General features: G+C 37.6%; 1 protein-coding gene across 1 annotated transcript; it reads right to left on the bottom strand.

Annotated features, from left to right (window-relative positions):
* Nucleotides 1–10471: 10471 nt before the first annotated feature.
* Nucleotides 10472–15026, bottom strand: MLANA (melan-A). Its single transcript, XM_013197371.3, has 4 exons — nt 14905–15026; nt 13223–13319; nt 11696–11797; nt 10472–10739 (listed from the first exon to the last, which is right to left on the bottom strand). Exons 1-4 carry the CDS (start codon nt 14976–14978, stop codon nt 10671–10673), a joined length of 342 nt encoding a protein of 113 aa, XP_013052825.1. The 5' UTR covers nt 14979–15026; the 3' UTR covers nt 10472–10670.
* Nucleotides 15027–17823: the final 2797 nt, after the last annotated feature.

The raw sequence follows: 17823 nt of genomic DNA, 5'->3' as shown, positions 1-17823 counted from the left end.
CATAGGTATCTTCCCATTCTGCACTAATTTAAAAAAAAAAAAAAAAAAAAAAAAAAAAAAAGCTTTTGTGGATCAGCAATCTCCATCTTATCTCAGGGCTGTGAAAGACAGAAATTGTCATTTTGGGGGGGTGTGTGAGAAGGTTTGCTTTTATTTTAGAAAAAGCTCTCTGATACACCTTACCTGCTTGTCATTACAGGCATTCTGTAATCTATTTTGAAAATGCCTAATTGCAAATGGTGTCTGCATGCTGGAGTTTACAAAGGCGTTTTAAACATGACAACATTGTACAGTTGAATGCTATAGGTGACTTTCGTCTTTAAACAGAGAAGGGTGCTAGAGGGTGGCAGTTTCTTCATGGACAGATGAGGTACTCTAAAACCATGCATTCCAGCCATGCATTTTATTTATGTTTCATGGTAGAACCTTAGGACTGACTTTCATAGATTTTTCTTTTCTCTTAGAGTGTTGTTTTTTGTTGTTGCTCTTAGTTTGTTTTCCTCTTACATTTGTAGTAGAGTGAATACCTACATTGTTAGGAAAACTTAAGAGTAGGTTCTACTATTGCAGGCTGTTTGGATGGAAAAACAAGTCTTGCCTGACATTTTTCTGTGCCAATGTCATAGAAAGATGTCTGCTATAATTCATGCTAAGGAAGAGCAAAATTACAAAAAGCTTTACTGTGGAACTGAGAACTCAAGTTACTTAGTGACTTGTTAGAAATTTTCTAGATGGTCTGATAAAGTTCTGTAATTTTTTTATAAATATTTTTTAATTTGACAAGTATAAACCTTACAACATGCAAAGTTTGACTCTGGAATTTTCATGGACATTTATTCTCTGTTGGGCACACATTCAGATTCCAAATACTATTGGGAAAAAGATGGATGCTACTGTATTTTGAATGGTTTGAATGATTATTTTGTAAAAAAAAAATCTGAGTCATTTTTTTGTGAATAAAATTCCTCATCCCAGCACTCTTCACTGATAATATATATGTTGGTCAGAGGAAGACTTTCTTTCAAACAAAAGTAAGTAGCCATTGAAAATTTGGAATATATCATGTCTTCATTGTACCAAGTGCATTGTGCTACTTACAGCACAAAAACAACTGTATAAAGGAAGACTGTATTCACAAGGGCAATGAAAAAGCAGAAGTGCATGCTTTTTTACTTGAAGAAAAAAAGACGTTCACTTACATATATAAACTAATAAATTATATAGAAATCAATCCGTGAAGAAAACATGTTCAGCTTTTCAGAGCTTGTAAAATGCCTTGCATTTAGACCACTTTAGACGCTCAGGTATTACATACAAAATTTTGTTTTTATTTATGACCTTCAATATTTTGGATGGTATCTTTGATTTTTAATTAAATGGACATATTTATACAATAATTTTGCTTTGCTGTGAGTAGAAAATTATATTCATTTTACCTCACTGTTCAATCCAAGTATTGATGTATACTTATCCATGCATGTGTGTGCTGCCATTTTCTTCTAGAGATTCTGCTTCTAGAAGCAATTAAATTTCACCAGTCTTGGCATTCACAGAAGTGTCTTTTGAAGCTGAGTGTGTTACTGTCAAGTCATTCAAGCCCAGTCTGATTTGACTGTAATATAGGTAGGAGTTCAATGGGAAATGTAAATGCAAAAATTCTCCTGATAAGCAAGTGAAGAAAAAAAAAGGCCTCATTTAAGTAGGTCAGAAAATTACTGAATGCTGATATTTGAAGGGATGCCACAGGATCAAAGTATTCGTCACAGAGATTGTTTCATAGCTGTTTTTGCTTATGTTTTGTGGTAGTGCAGAACAGTAGTAGTCCTAATTGGCTTTAAAGTAAACATATAATTGCTGATTAAAGTATGAGTGTTTGTTATAATGAGGCTGTTTTCTTTAAAGAGAACAGCAGAGGTGCTCACAAAGGCTAAAATTCCTGTAGCCTTTTCTCTGAAGCTGCACATGAAGTCCATGGAGAAGAGAGAGTCTTTGTCAAAGATGGTTTAGGTGAAGCAACTTGTGTCTTCTTTAACATCGTATTTCTGGAAGATCCTCAGTGTTCATTAGCAAGGCCAATTGTTCTTAGGGTACCCAACCCCCTGATTTGGAAGATGGAAATGAGGAGCGAGATGAAACTGGGAAACTGTAAGTGATCTCCTACGTTTTGAATATTCCTAAGTCTGTGGGGCCAGACAGGATTCATCCACTGAATGAGCTGGTAGAAGTGGTCACCAAGCCATTGTCAATAATTTACCAGCAGAAAGGCGGTGGATGTTGTCTACCTGGATCTTAGTGAAGTGTTTGACGCTGCTTCCCGCAGTATTGTCCTGGAGAAACTCGCTATCCCTGGAGGTATTTAAGAGACATGGACGTGGCACAGGGTTTAGTGGTGGGACTTGGTGAGACAGCTTAGGTTGGCAGTTGGACTTGATGACCTGGAAGGTCTTCTCCACCCTAGATCATTCTACAGTTTTATGAAAATTCTTTTGCTCTGTATTGAAACACGGTGGCTAGCCACCCTAAGCAAACATGTGACTTTAGTGATGGCAACTAAGAGTGTTAGTGCTGGATCAAAGTAAAGGTCCATCTTTTCTCGGCATCATGTCTTTTGGAGCAGTCCAAATTAGTATAATAACAGGGCAAGCAGCTAGTGACATATTTCCTGAATAGTCTTCTAGTATCCAATAATTTGTGACCCAGCCTCTCCCTCAGCCAAATGTGTTTTTTTGGTTGGTTGGTTGTGGGTTTTTTTGTTTGTTTGTTTGTTTTTGTTTTATTTTTTATTTTTTTTATTTTATTCAATGGCTCTCAATGTACTTTTCATGATGAAATCGATCAATCCTTTCTAGAATTCTGCCTAAACACAGGTAAGCTATTACCATCCACGGCATCCTGTGGTAAAGAGCTTTCCACATAATGTGTAAATAATCAGTTTGTTTCTGAACATGACAGCAGCTAATTTCATTTGATGCTAGTAGTATTTGTAGTGGGAGACAATAAACCTTCACTCTTTATTAATTTTTCGATGCAGCTTATGTGGACCTTTGCCATGTCTCTTGATGTCTCTTTTCCAGAATAAAGAGGCATAGTCAATTCAGTTACTCTTGAGATGTGGGATCAGAATAGCGCACGTTTCTAAAGATACAGGAGCACTATGAATCTGTCCTGTACTGACCTCTTCATAGAAATACCAGTTACAAACCAAACACACTTAATTGTCAAAGTAGATTTAGCTTATCCTATAAAACTACACTCACTTACAAAACATGATTTTAAAGACTTGACGTTTAAATGAGATTATTAAATCCAATGCACGTCTGGTGCTCTCCTCTCTCTCTGTAGTCCCTGCTTCCATTTGGTTTAGCTCCTTTGAAAATGTAGAACAAGCTAAATTCTGTAGTGATTTAGAACATGATGATTTTTGGACTCTGATGATTTTTGTGCTTAAGCTTTTGGACACAATACAAAGTTAAGTCTGTATATTAGGTGCATGATCACTCTATTCACTGGAACCCAAATAAAAGTTTTTGAGTTAAGAGGCTGCTTTTACAAATGTGACAGATTATGTTCTATTTGAAATATTTGCCTTGAAACATACAATAATCTTTAAGATCTTGAAGATCTTTCTTCCTTTCTCAAAATACTAAATTTGCTTACAACTTTCTTTTTCACACTAGGGTATCTGGAAAACAGAATACTTTGTTGTTTCATATATGATTGGTTCAGAAACTGCAGGAAAGTGGTGTTCTTACAGTATCTTTTATTTCAGTCTCAGCTACACATTAAATGGAAATGTTACGTAAAAGCTAAGTAAAGGAAATGTAATGAATTAATTATATTGCTTATGATGAAATTTATTACACAGAAAGTATATTAAAATGTGCATAAATATAACTTTCCACCTTTTGCAAATGGTGAAAATGAAGTACAGATTTCTTCCTGACTCCTGTTCCACTATCCACTATTTTTACTATCCACAAGTAAATATTAGACAACTAGATTATTGCTCTGTTTTTCCCTATCCTTGCTTTTTTACCAAAGAAGAAAAATGAATTGGAAACTTAAATTGTTTTCAAGAATGTGAGTGGCACTGACAGTAGTATTTATAGAAAATAAAAAGTACAAGAAAACAAGGCAGGAAATGAGCCACTGTAACTGATTTTTGTGATTGTCCTTAAGCTTTAGAACTCTGCTTGTCACTATTGGTGTCATAGAAAGAAGACAAGATTCTTCACTAATTACTTGTTCACACTGGTTCCTTCTAGTAAATGTACAAGTGTAATATCAGAATATTTTTGCTATCTGTAGCCCATAGGCACCTACTGCCAAGATATACATTGAGATCCTGTCCACTTATGTGCTGCTGTTGACACAATCGTTCCTCACTCCCCTTTTTTATAACTTGCAGCAGTAAAATAGAGTTTCAAAGAAGGATTAATGACTGGGTATAATGAAGAAGTCATAGGATGTCTTGGTTATAATGATAAGAAAAGCTGAATTGTGATGGAATCAGTTTATGCAGTATAATAAACATACAATTTTTAATTACTGGGGAGAAGGAATTGCTTACATCTGTTTAATAAAACAGACTTGTGAATTCACATCAGCAACATGTCAATACTAAAATTATGATAGTTTGAGGCTTGTCTAGCCAGTATGCTGCCGTTCAATTACACATTATGCCCTCAAAATACTGTTTTTACCTGTAGAGTGCAAAGTGATCTTGGAATAATCTTTGATAGAGAGACTCAAAAAATGGAAGAGGCCTGTCCTAAAGATTTTCCCTTAGATGTCTGCATTTATTGGCCCAAAATGAAAATGATAGTTCAGATCCCCCAAAACAAACAAACAAAACTCTTCAGTTGGTGTTTCTTTGAATTTCAGCTTGATTCCAAACCCGTGCATTTATGAGAGAGAGAGATCTTCAGTACCCAAATCTGGCAGCAGATTAGACAACTATCTCTTCCCCAAGTCATGAGAAAAGTACAGTGTAGGAAGGAGCTGTAAAAGCTCCTTCTAGAAAGTTTTCTTTCCCTCTTTGGCCTAGTAAATTGATGCAAAATCATAATATTTTGTTCGAAGAACAGCTCACACTTAAACGTGAGTTTCTTACTTTGTTCCATGGAATACCAGCAACATGGCTGGTGCAGCAGCCCAGCCCTTGTGAAAGATGTGGTTTGGGCTGTGCATTTATCCCAGGATCCTCTCACTGTAGTGCCCAGTAGAGAATACTTAGTGGAAAGGACCAAAAATAGATTAAGAATGAGTTAATTTTCCCCAGTATGCATACATAGCCTCCAGCAGTAATTCCAGCAAAATTATATGAAATCAACCTGGATCGATCTGTGTCATGAAAAAATAGACATTGCAGCCAGAGAACTGGGGACTGGCAAAAGGTGTGTAGTAATTCAGAGAAGCAGAGCAGGAAAAAAAAGTAGGCATAAAAAGCTAAAACTGCTTCTTCAGCTAAAGCAATAGTGGGAGAGGCATATGAATGCCTGCTAAAAAGCACAAGTTCTAAAAAAGGAGTTGACTGTGAAACACTGTTGTTGCCCTTCTGTTGGTGAAGCCAAAAGCAAGAAATGTAGCATACATGGAGTGCATATCCTGGGGATTACCAGTGCTGTAAGAAAGACAGCCTTCTTAAGCTGTGCTGACACCAGAAGAGTTCAGGAAAAGATTGCTGGAAATGCAGAAATATGAGTAACTTATTGCAAGACAGGCATCCTTTTAATCCTTGCAAGGATGACTCTATTGGAAATTAAAGTTGAGGGAATATTCACACATGCTATATGACTTTGCTGTTTTACCAAAAATTCTGAATTGGTTTAAAAGTTTTGTAAACAGGGTTACCAGATGAACAACAAGACTAAAGCTCCTACTGTAAATGACTCTAGACAGAAAATCTAGCACTGAGAAGTGTTAGCCTGGACTTCAGTAAGGTCTTTGACACAGTCCACCAAAAGATCCTCAGGGAGAAGCTGTTGAAGTATGTGCAAGGTCAACACTGTGTCCAGTCTTGTTTAGCATCTTCATTAGTAACGTAGATGATGAGGTAGAGTGCACCCTCAGTAAATTCACTGATGACACAAAAAGTGGTGGGAGCGGCAGATTCACCAGAGGACTGTGCAGCCACCCAGAGGGACCTCAACAGGTTGGAGAGGTGGGCTAAGAATCTCATGAAGTCCAACAAGGAGAAGTGCAGATACCTGCACCTGGGGAGGAACAAACACAGGCACCAGCACATGCTGGGGGCCACCCAGCTGGAAAGCAGCTTGGCAGAAAAGGATCTGGGACTCCTGGTGGACGCCAAGCTGAACATGAGCCAGTAGGGTGCCCTTGCTGCTAAGAAAGCTAAAGGTATTCTTAGCTGAATTGGCAAAGTGGAAGCACCACTGGCAGGTTCTGTCTAAACACGGGGAAACACTTCTGTACTGTATTGGTGGTGGAGCAATGGCACAAGTTGGCCAGAGGAGGTTTGGAGTCTCCCTGCATGGAGATCTTCAAAACCTGACTGCACGTGGTTGTGGACAGCCTGCTGCGGATGTCCCTGCTTGAGCAGGGGGGATTCTGTGTCTAGGAGGGGCAGCTGTTTTTATTTTTTCCTGACGGTCAGTAAACTTACGTGGGGCATAAGTGATGGTATACAGAAACAGAAATCAATTATTTCTGCCACGGTAAATGGTAAAGGGCAAACTGACATATATTGAAAGATTAGACCTTTCATTTAAAAATACTCTCCATCAAATGTGAATGAGTTCTTTTCCAAAATAGCTACAAGAATGCAGCTGATGATTACAAGGTAAATTCAAATATAAATCAGGAAGGAGGAAGGCTGCTTTTCTGCGTAAGCAGAGAACACAGTGAACACGATGTTCAGCACAGAAGTCTGTTTCTCCCACCCTGAAATGAGAGCTAGCTGAGTTGAAAAGACCTGTCAAAATTAGTAGTAAAAGGCTAAAGTATTTGTATTAGGCCATCACTCCTGGTCCCATGATGTCATTTACTGATACAGTGTACCTCCCAGGGAAGGAACAAATAAAGCATGTGGTCTAGGCACATAATGGGGGCTGTACCTCTAAAATGGTTTAGAAATGTGAGAGCACATCTGATGCTCAAGCACTGATGCAGTTCTTGGGCCCTGTGAGCACAGAAAGAGTGGAGTGCATTGCTATCACCTGCTATCATTATTGCAGGGGAACAAGAGAAGTCAATAACTGTATCTTGTGGCTTAGATGTCAATAGTTAAAAACGTGTTGTTGGTGGATTCTGCATTGTGCCCTTTTTCTCTGGTTAAAAAAAAAAGGGGGGGGGGGGGCCTGCAGTCTCCAAGTCTCGTTTGCTGAAGGAATTTGAGAAGTGATTCAGACTTGCCATGAGCACAAGGCACCTGGGGACACGGCTGCCCCAGTGTTTTTTGCAACGTCTTTTGCACTGGCCCAAGAGTGGCACATATGTGGACAAAATTTCTTGAAGAACTACAATCTTGCAGTAAGAGAAGTAGTTCTTTCTGTTTGCTGGAAATCGAACCTTCTTTGAGCCATGGATTTTCTGGGGAAAGGAACTACAGTCAAATCAGATGATTGTGTAAGGGTGTGGAATACAGAGGGTCAATTCCAAAAAGCGCACAAGGGCTGGATGTTAACTGTTAGACAGTAGCTGTAGACATCTTGTTTAACTTTTGCACTGCTACTAGTTGATCTTTTTTACTGTATGTAAAGTTCAGTGCAGAAGTAGGGCCAACGGACAACACTGGAAGCACCTGTCAGTTCTACTGGACAAAAAATATGTTCAACGAAACGGTGTGAACAAGTCATTCTTCCAGCTTTGCTGCACAGCTCAGTGTGCAGTCAACAGAAATACACAACTTATTAAACACTGCTTCTCCGAAGCACAGACAAACTCACTAACCTTTCCCTTTACATACAAAGTGAAAATGTTTGCTTTTAAAGGCAAGAAAAAGTATGTTCCTTAATGGAAACGTTGTATGTTTTGTAAATATATGGACATGTATCAAGAGAGTGATGGATCTTTTACCAATATTAGGCATGAACATGAATCAAGATATGTTGACAATGTTTTACTTAACTGAAAAGTCACAGGCAATATGGTTAATGGCTGCAGCAGGTAATAAGCCAACGGAGATTACTGAGGTGAACATTCCTGTATTGTCCTGTCAACCGGCTGCATATGCCCCTCCTGTCCCCATAGATCTGTGAGACTCTCAGAAACCAAGTGCTTCCTGGGGAATGTCCTCGGTGCTTTCTTCTCCTGGCTCTCTGATGTACGTGGTATATATCCTCTGTCTCTTGGCACAAAGTCCATGTTTGTTGAGAATTATAGTTGTATTACAGGTGGTTTGTTTGCAGCCTGATTGCAAAAAGGATAAAAACACACGGAGCAGTAGATCTTTGACTTTTACACCCTCCCTCTGCATGACCATATCAGGGGAATTCTAAATCCAAATTTTGGAGACCAGTTATTACTAACATTGTGCAACTATTCGTCTCACATGAAAGTCTTTCCTGGACATTTGAAAACTCCATACCACAATCTCCATTTCTGCTAGTTGTGATGTTTCTATATATTTATCTTTCTCTATAAGGGTACAAACTTCTTAGAATGTTTCAGCTTGTCTTTGGGCAAGTGCAGAGCGTTTGGGTGCAATACAGAAAGCACATAACAGCTGGTTCTTGCAGCCTGCAACTTGGGCAGCTACAAGTCTCTTGCTTTTAAGTTCTGCCCTGTTCTTTACTGGTACTTTTTAATGGTTTGGCAGCCAGCCTCTTAATCTGTATATATTGAGTATAATATTTCACAGCAATTACAGATATTTATTATATTTGAGCAAGTATATAATTTACTAATCTATATAAAAATATTAAAAAAGAAACATTTCTAAAACTCTATGTCTTATTATGAGAAGAAGTTATTGAGAGCAGCCCTGCAGAGAAGGACTTGGGGTTTCTGGTGGACAAAAAGCTCAACATCAAGCCAGCAGTGTGTACTTGCAGCCCAGGCGGCCAGCTGCATCCTGGGCTGCATCAACAGAGGGATGGCCAGCAGGTCGAGGGGAGTGATTGTCCCCTTATACTCTGCTCTTGAGAGGCCCCACTTGGAGTGCTGCATCCAGGTCTGAGGCCCTTAGCACAAGAAGGATGTGGGGCTGTTAGAGTGGGGCCATGAAGATGATCAGAGGGCTGGAGCACCTCTCCTAATGAAAAAGCTCTGAGAGAGCTGGGGATGTTCATCCTAAAGAAGAGAAGGCTTCTGGGTGACCTTATTGCATCTTTTCAGTACTTAAAGATAGCCTAAAAAGAGATGTAGAGCAACCTTTTGTTCAGTTGGATAATGACAGGACAAGGGGGAAAGGTTTTAAACTAAAAGAGGGGAGATTTAAATTAGAGGTTAGGAGGAAATTCTTCACTCAGTGAGTGGTGAGGCCCTGGCACAGGCTGCCCAGAGGAGCTGTGGATGCCCCATCCCTGGAGGTGCTCAAGGCCAGGCTGGATGGGGCTTTGGGCAGCCTGGTCTGGTGGGAGGTGTCCCTGCCCATGGCAGGGGGGTGGAACTGGGTGATCCTTAAGGGTCCCTTCCAACTCAAACCATTCTGTGATTCTGTGATTCTCTATCATTATCACCATAGGCTTACTTGTGTTTAAAACTTTTGTTGTATTAAGGTGTTTGTGTTTGCCTGTTTATTTACTGAGAATGAATGGGGTTATTTACTAATTGCATTTAATAACTGTTCTGTTAAAATAGTTTTTTTCTGTAACTGCTTTCCTGTTTAATGAATATTGTACAGTTTTAGCTGCCTCCTATTGTAAGATATCAGGCCTTGGCTATAAACTTGCTGATCTGTGTATAATATTAAGTAATAATCTGGCAATTGTTTAGTTAAAGGCTAAGTAAGCAATAGCTGCCAAAGTAATGTACTTTAATTTACATGTATCACAATTCTTTTTTTTCTGTTATTACTCTCCTTTCTTGCCAGGACACCGGTGCGATCATCTTTATACCCAATGACAGGTGTGAAATAATATGGCCTGTGAGCAGAAATTATTAAAATGCCTGTGTCATATTTTATGTTACATGAGGAATTGTTTCTTTCCAGATACCAGTGATGTGATGCTGCTGTACAAGGCTTCTGTAACATATAGTCTCCTTGGGCAGGTTAATTTTTAGAACTGCTGTTAGGGAAAATCATTTGTTTTTTTTTCAATAGGACATGTAGTCAAATATTTTTTTCCATCTTCTGACAGATTCTTGTACATTACTTTCTAGGGAATAGTTTATTTATGTCTTTTTTAAAATAAAGGGGGAGTAAGTGCGGAAGATGTAAACAAAGTTGCCAGCACTTTCTATCTGGCTTATGGTGTATATTTACTGTTGGTAGATCTGTGAAGGAGGCAAGAAGCCCACAGTTCAGCACAGTGAAATAATCTGACCATAGGAAATGAAGAACTTAAAACAAAAGCACGTTCAGCTTTATTGAGGCATTTTAAGAACTAGTTCTGTAAACTATGCAGGAATAATTTTCAGCAGTTACTTTTGAAAGCATGTGATTTTTCTTACAGTTTTATCTTTAAGAAAGTTAAGCTTGTACAGGGAATTAAGAGGGAGCATGAAGAAATTGTATTGATGTTCTCAAAGTTTAAGGTCTGTTGCTATCATGGTGAATAAGGTGGTGGTAACTGATCTGCATCAATTTTTTCATAAGCTGGTGGAGCACCGGGTACCTATGGTAAGAAAAGTGGTGTGAAAGATTGAAAAAACAATTAGGGTACAAGAAAATGACATTAAATATGCAAGGAAGTATTTGCTTTCATATCAGGAGTTGTACTATAACTTAAAATAGCTGAGCTAATTCATTATGTCTTTATATTATCTAAGTTTATTTTTTTTTCTAACATGTTTTCTGGTTTTGCATCAGATTAAAATGATTTTGTTTGTATCATTCATCCTAATAAATAATTTTTAAATTTATTAAGTTAGAAATTTTATAAGGAAAGTGTTTTATATGTTAAGATTTCAGACTGATATATAAAACTTTAAGAGTCTCAACACATATATGTTATCTTATTTGCAATGTTAACAATTTGGGAAGCTTATTTAAAATTGGTTATAAATTACCCTTTTCACTATTCTCAAACTGTTTAAACACAACCATGACTTGACGCATAAATTTACCAATTAAGTTATTTTAACTTCTTAAAAATTATGTGTTTTTGAATGTTCTTCTTTCTTTCCACAGTGATTAGAGTAGCTAAAACCTTCAAGTGGTGCTCCCTGACAGGTTGTAGTGTACCAGAACAATCTACTTGCTGTCAGTCAGCACGGAGTAACATGTATTAGGAGTATCTATTATGTATATTTATTCAGCGTATGTTAGCATTCACATGCTACATCATGCTATTAGATTGCATAATTATCAGACAACTTAGGAAAGGTAGGTGAAAGAGATTTTTCTTTAAAAAAGAAGAATTATTAATAGTATACTTTAAATCTAAATAGTAATTTAAAAATCACAGTAAAAATTTTACAAAATACTACTTCTTAACAGTTATTGTAGTCATTGAAGACCCAACCTAGAGAGCACAACCAAAGAAAGAATTCTTTGAATGACTGTTTACCAAGATTGTCTTACCATATCTTACTATGTTTTAAGTAAATAAGGCCCCGAGTGGCAACTTACCACAGAATCAGAGTTTCTGTACTCCTGCAGAGCCATTTTGCAGTCCATTATTCTTCCTTCACCTACCACGGTTTGTATTGTGCCCATACTAGTGCTTTTGCTCTGTGACAGATCAAGAAGAAACATGGAGAAGGTGAAAGAAAAAAGAAAATGTGAAGCTGAAGTACACTAGTGAATGTGTCGTACGGTTGACTTGATGATCTAAAAGGTGTTTTCCAACCTAAATGACTGTGATTCTGTAATCCTTTAATATTTGACAGTATATTTACAGTATTTATTAGAATCTAGGATTAGGTACAACAACATAACAGCAGCAAGTAAGAGAGGCAATCTATCTAGTACTTCTGCTGTGTCTGCCAAGACATATTCTCCCTCCTATCTCACCAGTTATATTGCCAGCAAAAACGAGGATCTCGTTTTTAGGTCCATGGCCACTGCAGGGACCTTTTTTTCCACACATTTCTGTCTTTAATCTCAAACTTTTTTTTCCATTTTCCACCATGTTTTTTTTTAATTCTTTACAAGTTTTCCCCTTTCCAAAAATCCTAGCAAAAATAAGATTTCCAAAACCAGAAAGTATCTGCAGTGAAATGGAATTGAAAAAGACATTGTGTTATTTACCATGATGTGCAGGCATGAAAGAAACCTGTTTATATGGCAGTTCATGTTTTATGTGTTCTTCTAGTTGATGTGCCTACTGGATAGGTCACTGGAAAGGTAATAGGGCAAAGTTGTTGGGAACATCAAGGAAATTGATTTGCTGACAAGAGTTATGTTTTTTAATTCAAAATGTTTGTCTTTTTAGAAATATTAGGGTAACTAAAAGATAGTTACCACTTACATGTTTAAAAACTGCCTCTTTCTCACAGGAGAGAGAACAGAGCTTCAAAGATAAAGCTTTGAGACTTTCAACAACAAATTTTGTGGGATGGATCAAATATAATTTTTTAAAAATATTTTTGAAGAAGATAGAAAATAAAATTTTAAAGTAGCTTTTACAAAGCAAATCTCAAACTCATCCTCCTTTTTTTTTTCAAAATCTGAAAATTGCAAGTCAGCTTTTATATAATTGTCTTCTTCATCATCTATATGAATGCAATACTAACTTAGTTCCTTAAAAGTGTCATTCGTCTTCTCTGCCTCCTAGACTTACTTTAATCATATCTGCCCTTACGTAGATGTAAATCTTATGAGTAGTGGAGATGTTACATTTACTCAAACAAAAATTCCCAGAACACAACATGGTTTTATGTAAATTTAAATATATTGCTTCCTAGAGATCAGTTTTTCCACTGGTGGGTTGTGCAAAGCTGGGCAGTCGGCTTCACATCCCTGTGCTTCAGTTTCCTCTGCCTGACTTGCAAGTTCTGCAGGGTGGGTAGTGCTTCATATTGCATAGTATTACCCATGTATATGTTAGCCTGAAACAATGATGTCCTATGACAGGTTTGATGTTCTCTGCATTTATGTACTGCAAATAATGATAATATGTATTGAAAATAATAATATGCAAGCTGCCATACTTACCCGTAGACTTTTATAGCCACTACGTCTCTTGTAATACCAGCAGCCAAGGATAAATAGCATGGCCAGCACCAAAATGAAGATTCCAATACCCAGGGCTCTGTTGGGAAAGAAAACCAAAATAATTAACAGCAGAACTAGATGTATTATTTTGGGAGCAGGAATGGTTAGCACAAAAGCTTATATCTATATCCCGTTATTAGAGGAAGGCATGAAGCAGGATTTGCCTTAGAAAACAGACAAAGTATCAGTAACTTCAGCCAGTGTCTGGAGATTGAGAAGTTTGTTCTCTGCCAAGATTGTAAACATTTTAAAAATGAGGAATATATAGCTTCAAAAATAATATACCTGTGACCAGTGCTTCTAAAAAAAGTCCATGCCTGTAAGTCCAGCAAACGGCATTGTGATATTGGAAGAGAATGAGAAATAATATAAATGCCATACGCGCAGAAACACATCTCATGTTTATTTGTTAAATTTCTCCAGGCGATAAGTATTGAGAAATGTATCCTAATTGCATCACTTTACAACAAATTCTGGTAGCAGAAGGTTGGCTTTTGTTGTTTGTTTGTTTGTTTTAGATACACAAAACACTACACAATCCCAAAAACGTTGTCAGAAACTTTAAATTTTTCATAAACAGCTCTGCAATTCTTTAGTTCTTGTTCCCTGTTGTACTAGGCGCAGTATTGATGTCAATGAGTCATTTTAGGGAAGGTAGTCTTTGCAAACTGTGCTGAGAGACATCTTTCCCACTGCTTACCAGGACTTAGGATATTTGACATATTTCCACATAGTTCCACATCAGAAAGCAGGGTGACAAGGTAATTGCATATTTCCTTGTCATAAAAACCTCTTCCTCCTGTGCTAATTTGCTGTCTGTTAAGGCACAGAGCCTTCGATATGGAGTGAAGAGAGTGTCTTTCCCTTTGTTTATTCTCTGTGGATGCACATATAAAAACAAACATGTAGCAATACATGTGTGTATGGTACAAGTCACGAAGTTCGGAGTCCAGTGAACCACTACTAGAAGTACATTCCACATAAAGATATCCCAAGCACATTGGAAATATTTGTCTAAAGTAATAACACATCACCAGTGGGATAGTTTCTCTAGTAACCCAAGAAGCAACATATTTTATTGTAAGCCAAAGATCACAAAGTATTAGCTTGAATTAATTCTGCTTAACCAGAGCTTCAACCAGAAATGGTTTAATGAGAGACACATTTGTATGGCATTGATGTCTCTATCTGGTTTTTGATGGTGTTTTACCATTTCACTGGTGTTATTCTTTAGGGTGAGACGATGCCTTTTTGAGATTCTGAAGGGAGATGTGTAGACCTGGAGGTAAATCTTACTGTAAATATCACATTGCACCAGACTCAAAAGTGTAATTCTAAATGATCCTCAATAAGCCTGGCAATTTTATTGTAATGGCTGATTACCGGTGATCATATGATCAAACTCCATATGCTTGAGTTCTGCAGTTCTTATTTTTCTTAACCATTGAGTACACTTTTAGGTAATGCAATGACAAACGTTACAGAGAGCTATAAAACAGCCAAAATGCACTGCATCTATATACAACAGAGATTTTTTTTCTGTTACTATTTTGTAAATTTCTTTTCAATTTAAGTGTTTTTTTTCAGCTTACATGCTAAAATAGGTTTTGGTTTATGCTTACTCTTCTACTGCAAGATAGATGTGTCCTTTTCCTCTGAAAAAGTTGCCATCTAGATGGTGGTTTCTTCTGGGCATTTTGAGAGTTTAGTCTTGTTCAAACCCACAGGACAGAACTATGGCCCTAAAGTGCAAGAAATAATTTGTTATCTTTAAGGTATAATATTATCAACTTTTTCATTGAGTATGATCATTTAAGAGAGATAGGACAGTCTGTTATTTTCAGAATGGAGTCCATATAGATCCATATATATTTGCAACTGTCCCGATTTAAGGCAAAACTCAAAACCGTAACTATGAACAGTTCCACTGTCACCAAGTTACTTGCATCTGAGTGCACCAGACAATGATTTGACATGGTCTCTTTAGGCACCAACTGATAACAGACTTCTGAATTAAAGTCTTTTAGGTATATAGGAAAAAGAAAAAAGGTATTTTGCCTGGACAGGAAGAAATATTTGGAAAAAATATACATATAGTATTATGCCTTCAGGGATGTGTTTCTTTATTTCTATTACTCTCTATAAATGTTCAAAGGCCAGATGTTCAGTCAACTTAAATTGTCAAAGAGCTGTTGATTTCAGATAGTTACTAACTTATACCTGCTAACAAGCTGTATTTAGGCATGCAGGGAAGTTATAATCTTAATTTTCAATTTTAAGAGAGTAATCTTCCAACTAAAAATAGTCTGAACAGTTACAAAGGAAAAATCCACAAGTAATCATGTTTCTGTCGTTTAAGCAGCACAACAGATCCTACTTGACAGTATCTACCACATCTACCTACCTTACTGGGGTAAGTATAAAAACTGGTGACCTTGCTGAAGAGAATTATAGCCAAGGAAGCAAAATATTTTTAAAATTCACTGAGTCAGTTAAGTCTCTGCTGAAACATAATTTTTAATCAAGATAGAAAAGTTTCAGTAGAATAAAAAAAAATGCAAATCTTACCTCCTTCAGACTTGTATTCTGTCTGTTGACTAAAAGCATGTACAGCTTTCTTTTCTTTGACTTGGTCTGTTTTTTTTTTCTTCTTTGATCTGTTCTCTTATGACTATCACGAGTTTAAATTCCTTTCAGTACAGCTTCTGAATGCATTAATTAGCGTGAAAGGGGCCAGTAGACAACTTTTCACTTTCTTCTCATAGTCTGTATCCTTCCCTCCTCACAAGCAGCTCAGAAGCCTGTTATTTCTTCAAGTTATTACATGCCTTCTTAGAAATGGCTCAACACTATTACTTGCCTAAGAAGAATGACTTCCTGAAGTGGGCAACATACTCCTAGATAAAGACACGTTTCGATTTTTGGCTGATTTTGTTGCTGAGGGTTGATGTAAACAGAGTTTTTTATCCATGCTTTTTGTACCATTGTAACACCAAGCAGAAAGTTCTGTGGAGCAGAATTCAAAGATGGATGCTCTTATGCCATGATCGAAGTGTCTTAGATTAGAGCAAGTAAGGTTTAATTCTGTACTGGCAAGCAAAGGCTGCAACAAGAAGAAACTGTCTTCCATAGGCTGCACAACTAATGGGGCCTGTTTCTCCATGGATTTTGTATGAATTATCATCGTCTCTATTTTTATATGCACATACGCTAATTTTGTTCATAACATCAGACAAGAAACAACAGTCTTTAATTAATCCAAAGTTTCTGGGTTCTATGGTGGGCCAGAAGTGCTGGTAGCTGCCAAAACAAGATACAAAGACCACAAAGGTCCGTGTTCTGTTCACCCTTTTCCTCAGTGAAGCAATAATTTGGACCTCTCTCTTCTATGACAAATTTTTGCTTAAGTTTGAAGGACTTTGGTTATCTTTGAACGGATGAACTTCGCTCTAAATTTGGTTGACAAGTTCAAAAAACAATAGGAAAGAAGAGAGTGTGAAATTAACATCCATTTCCTTAGGAAATCAGATGAAAGTCTTAACATCAGTATTTTCAGTGAGCATGGAGCTGGGAAGAGCCAGATCATTTCTTCTGCTTATGTGTTCCCATGCTTTTTCCTAATGAAGGTAAAAATCTTATCTTGTTTAGATAGGATATTTGTTTGGATTATTTTCTGTGGTCGTGCCCAGTGCCAGGACAAGAGACAGTGGTCATGAACTGGAGCACAGGAGATTCCAGCTAAGCACCGGGAAGCACGTCTGTGCTGTGCAAGTGACCGAGCACTGGCACAGGTTGCCCAAAGAGGTTGTGGAGTCTTGGAGACCTTCAAAAGCCACCTGGACATGGCCTGTGACAACCTGCTCTGGGTGTCCCTGCTGGAGCTGGGGTTGGAGCAGGTGACCTTCAAAGGTCCCTTCCAACTTCAGCCATCTGGGTATTCTGTGATTAACACCACAAGACCCATTAAAGTCTGAAACAACCCTTTTTTTGCAGAGGGAGTAAAGGGAGGAAGAAAAACGAAAAACAGCGAGGAGCATAAATTTGCTTATTTACCTAAAATGATTTGGTGTTTCTTTTATAGTATTCCAGATGAATTTAGTGAGCATTTCAAGTGTGAATGAGATACAGAGAAACTTTCTGTAGATACCTATGTAAAATGGTAAATATACACTATCAGTCTATCAAATTCCCAAAGAAACATGCTGGCCCTTGGGTAATACTTTAAAAATGTCACAGAGTTTCTTATCAAACCATGTGTTTTGCTGAAGAAAAGCTTCACTTCTGGGAGGGAGTTCTGACTGAAGAGTATTCTTTGTTCCAGGATAAGCAAAGCTGACAGAGAAAATCCATGTGATACCAAAAGCAGTGGTTTCTGCTCCTTCCTTACCTCAAGCAGTGTTGGGGGGGGGGGAATTTCAACTGATCAAATATTCTATGTCTGAAAGAATTTCTTGTTAACAGTAAAATAAAGGGGGTGGGAGGGTGGGATGGGGTGGGGTGAGGTGAGAGGACAACTTTGTCCTAAGTATGCGGTGCTGCTG

This window comes from Anser cygnoides, chromosome Z, assembly GCF_040182565.1.
Source record: "Anser cygnoides isolate HZ-2024a breed goose chromosome Z, Taihu_goose_T2T_genome, whole genome shotgun sequence".
NCBI lineage: Eukaryota > Metazoa > Chordata > Aves > Anseriformes > Anatidae > Anser > Anser cygnoides.
This window is presented reverse-complemented; position numbering and strand designations above follow the sequence as displayed.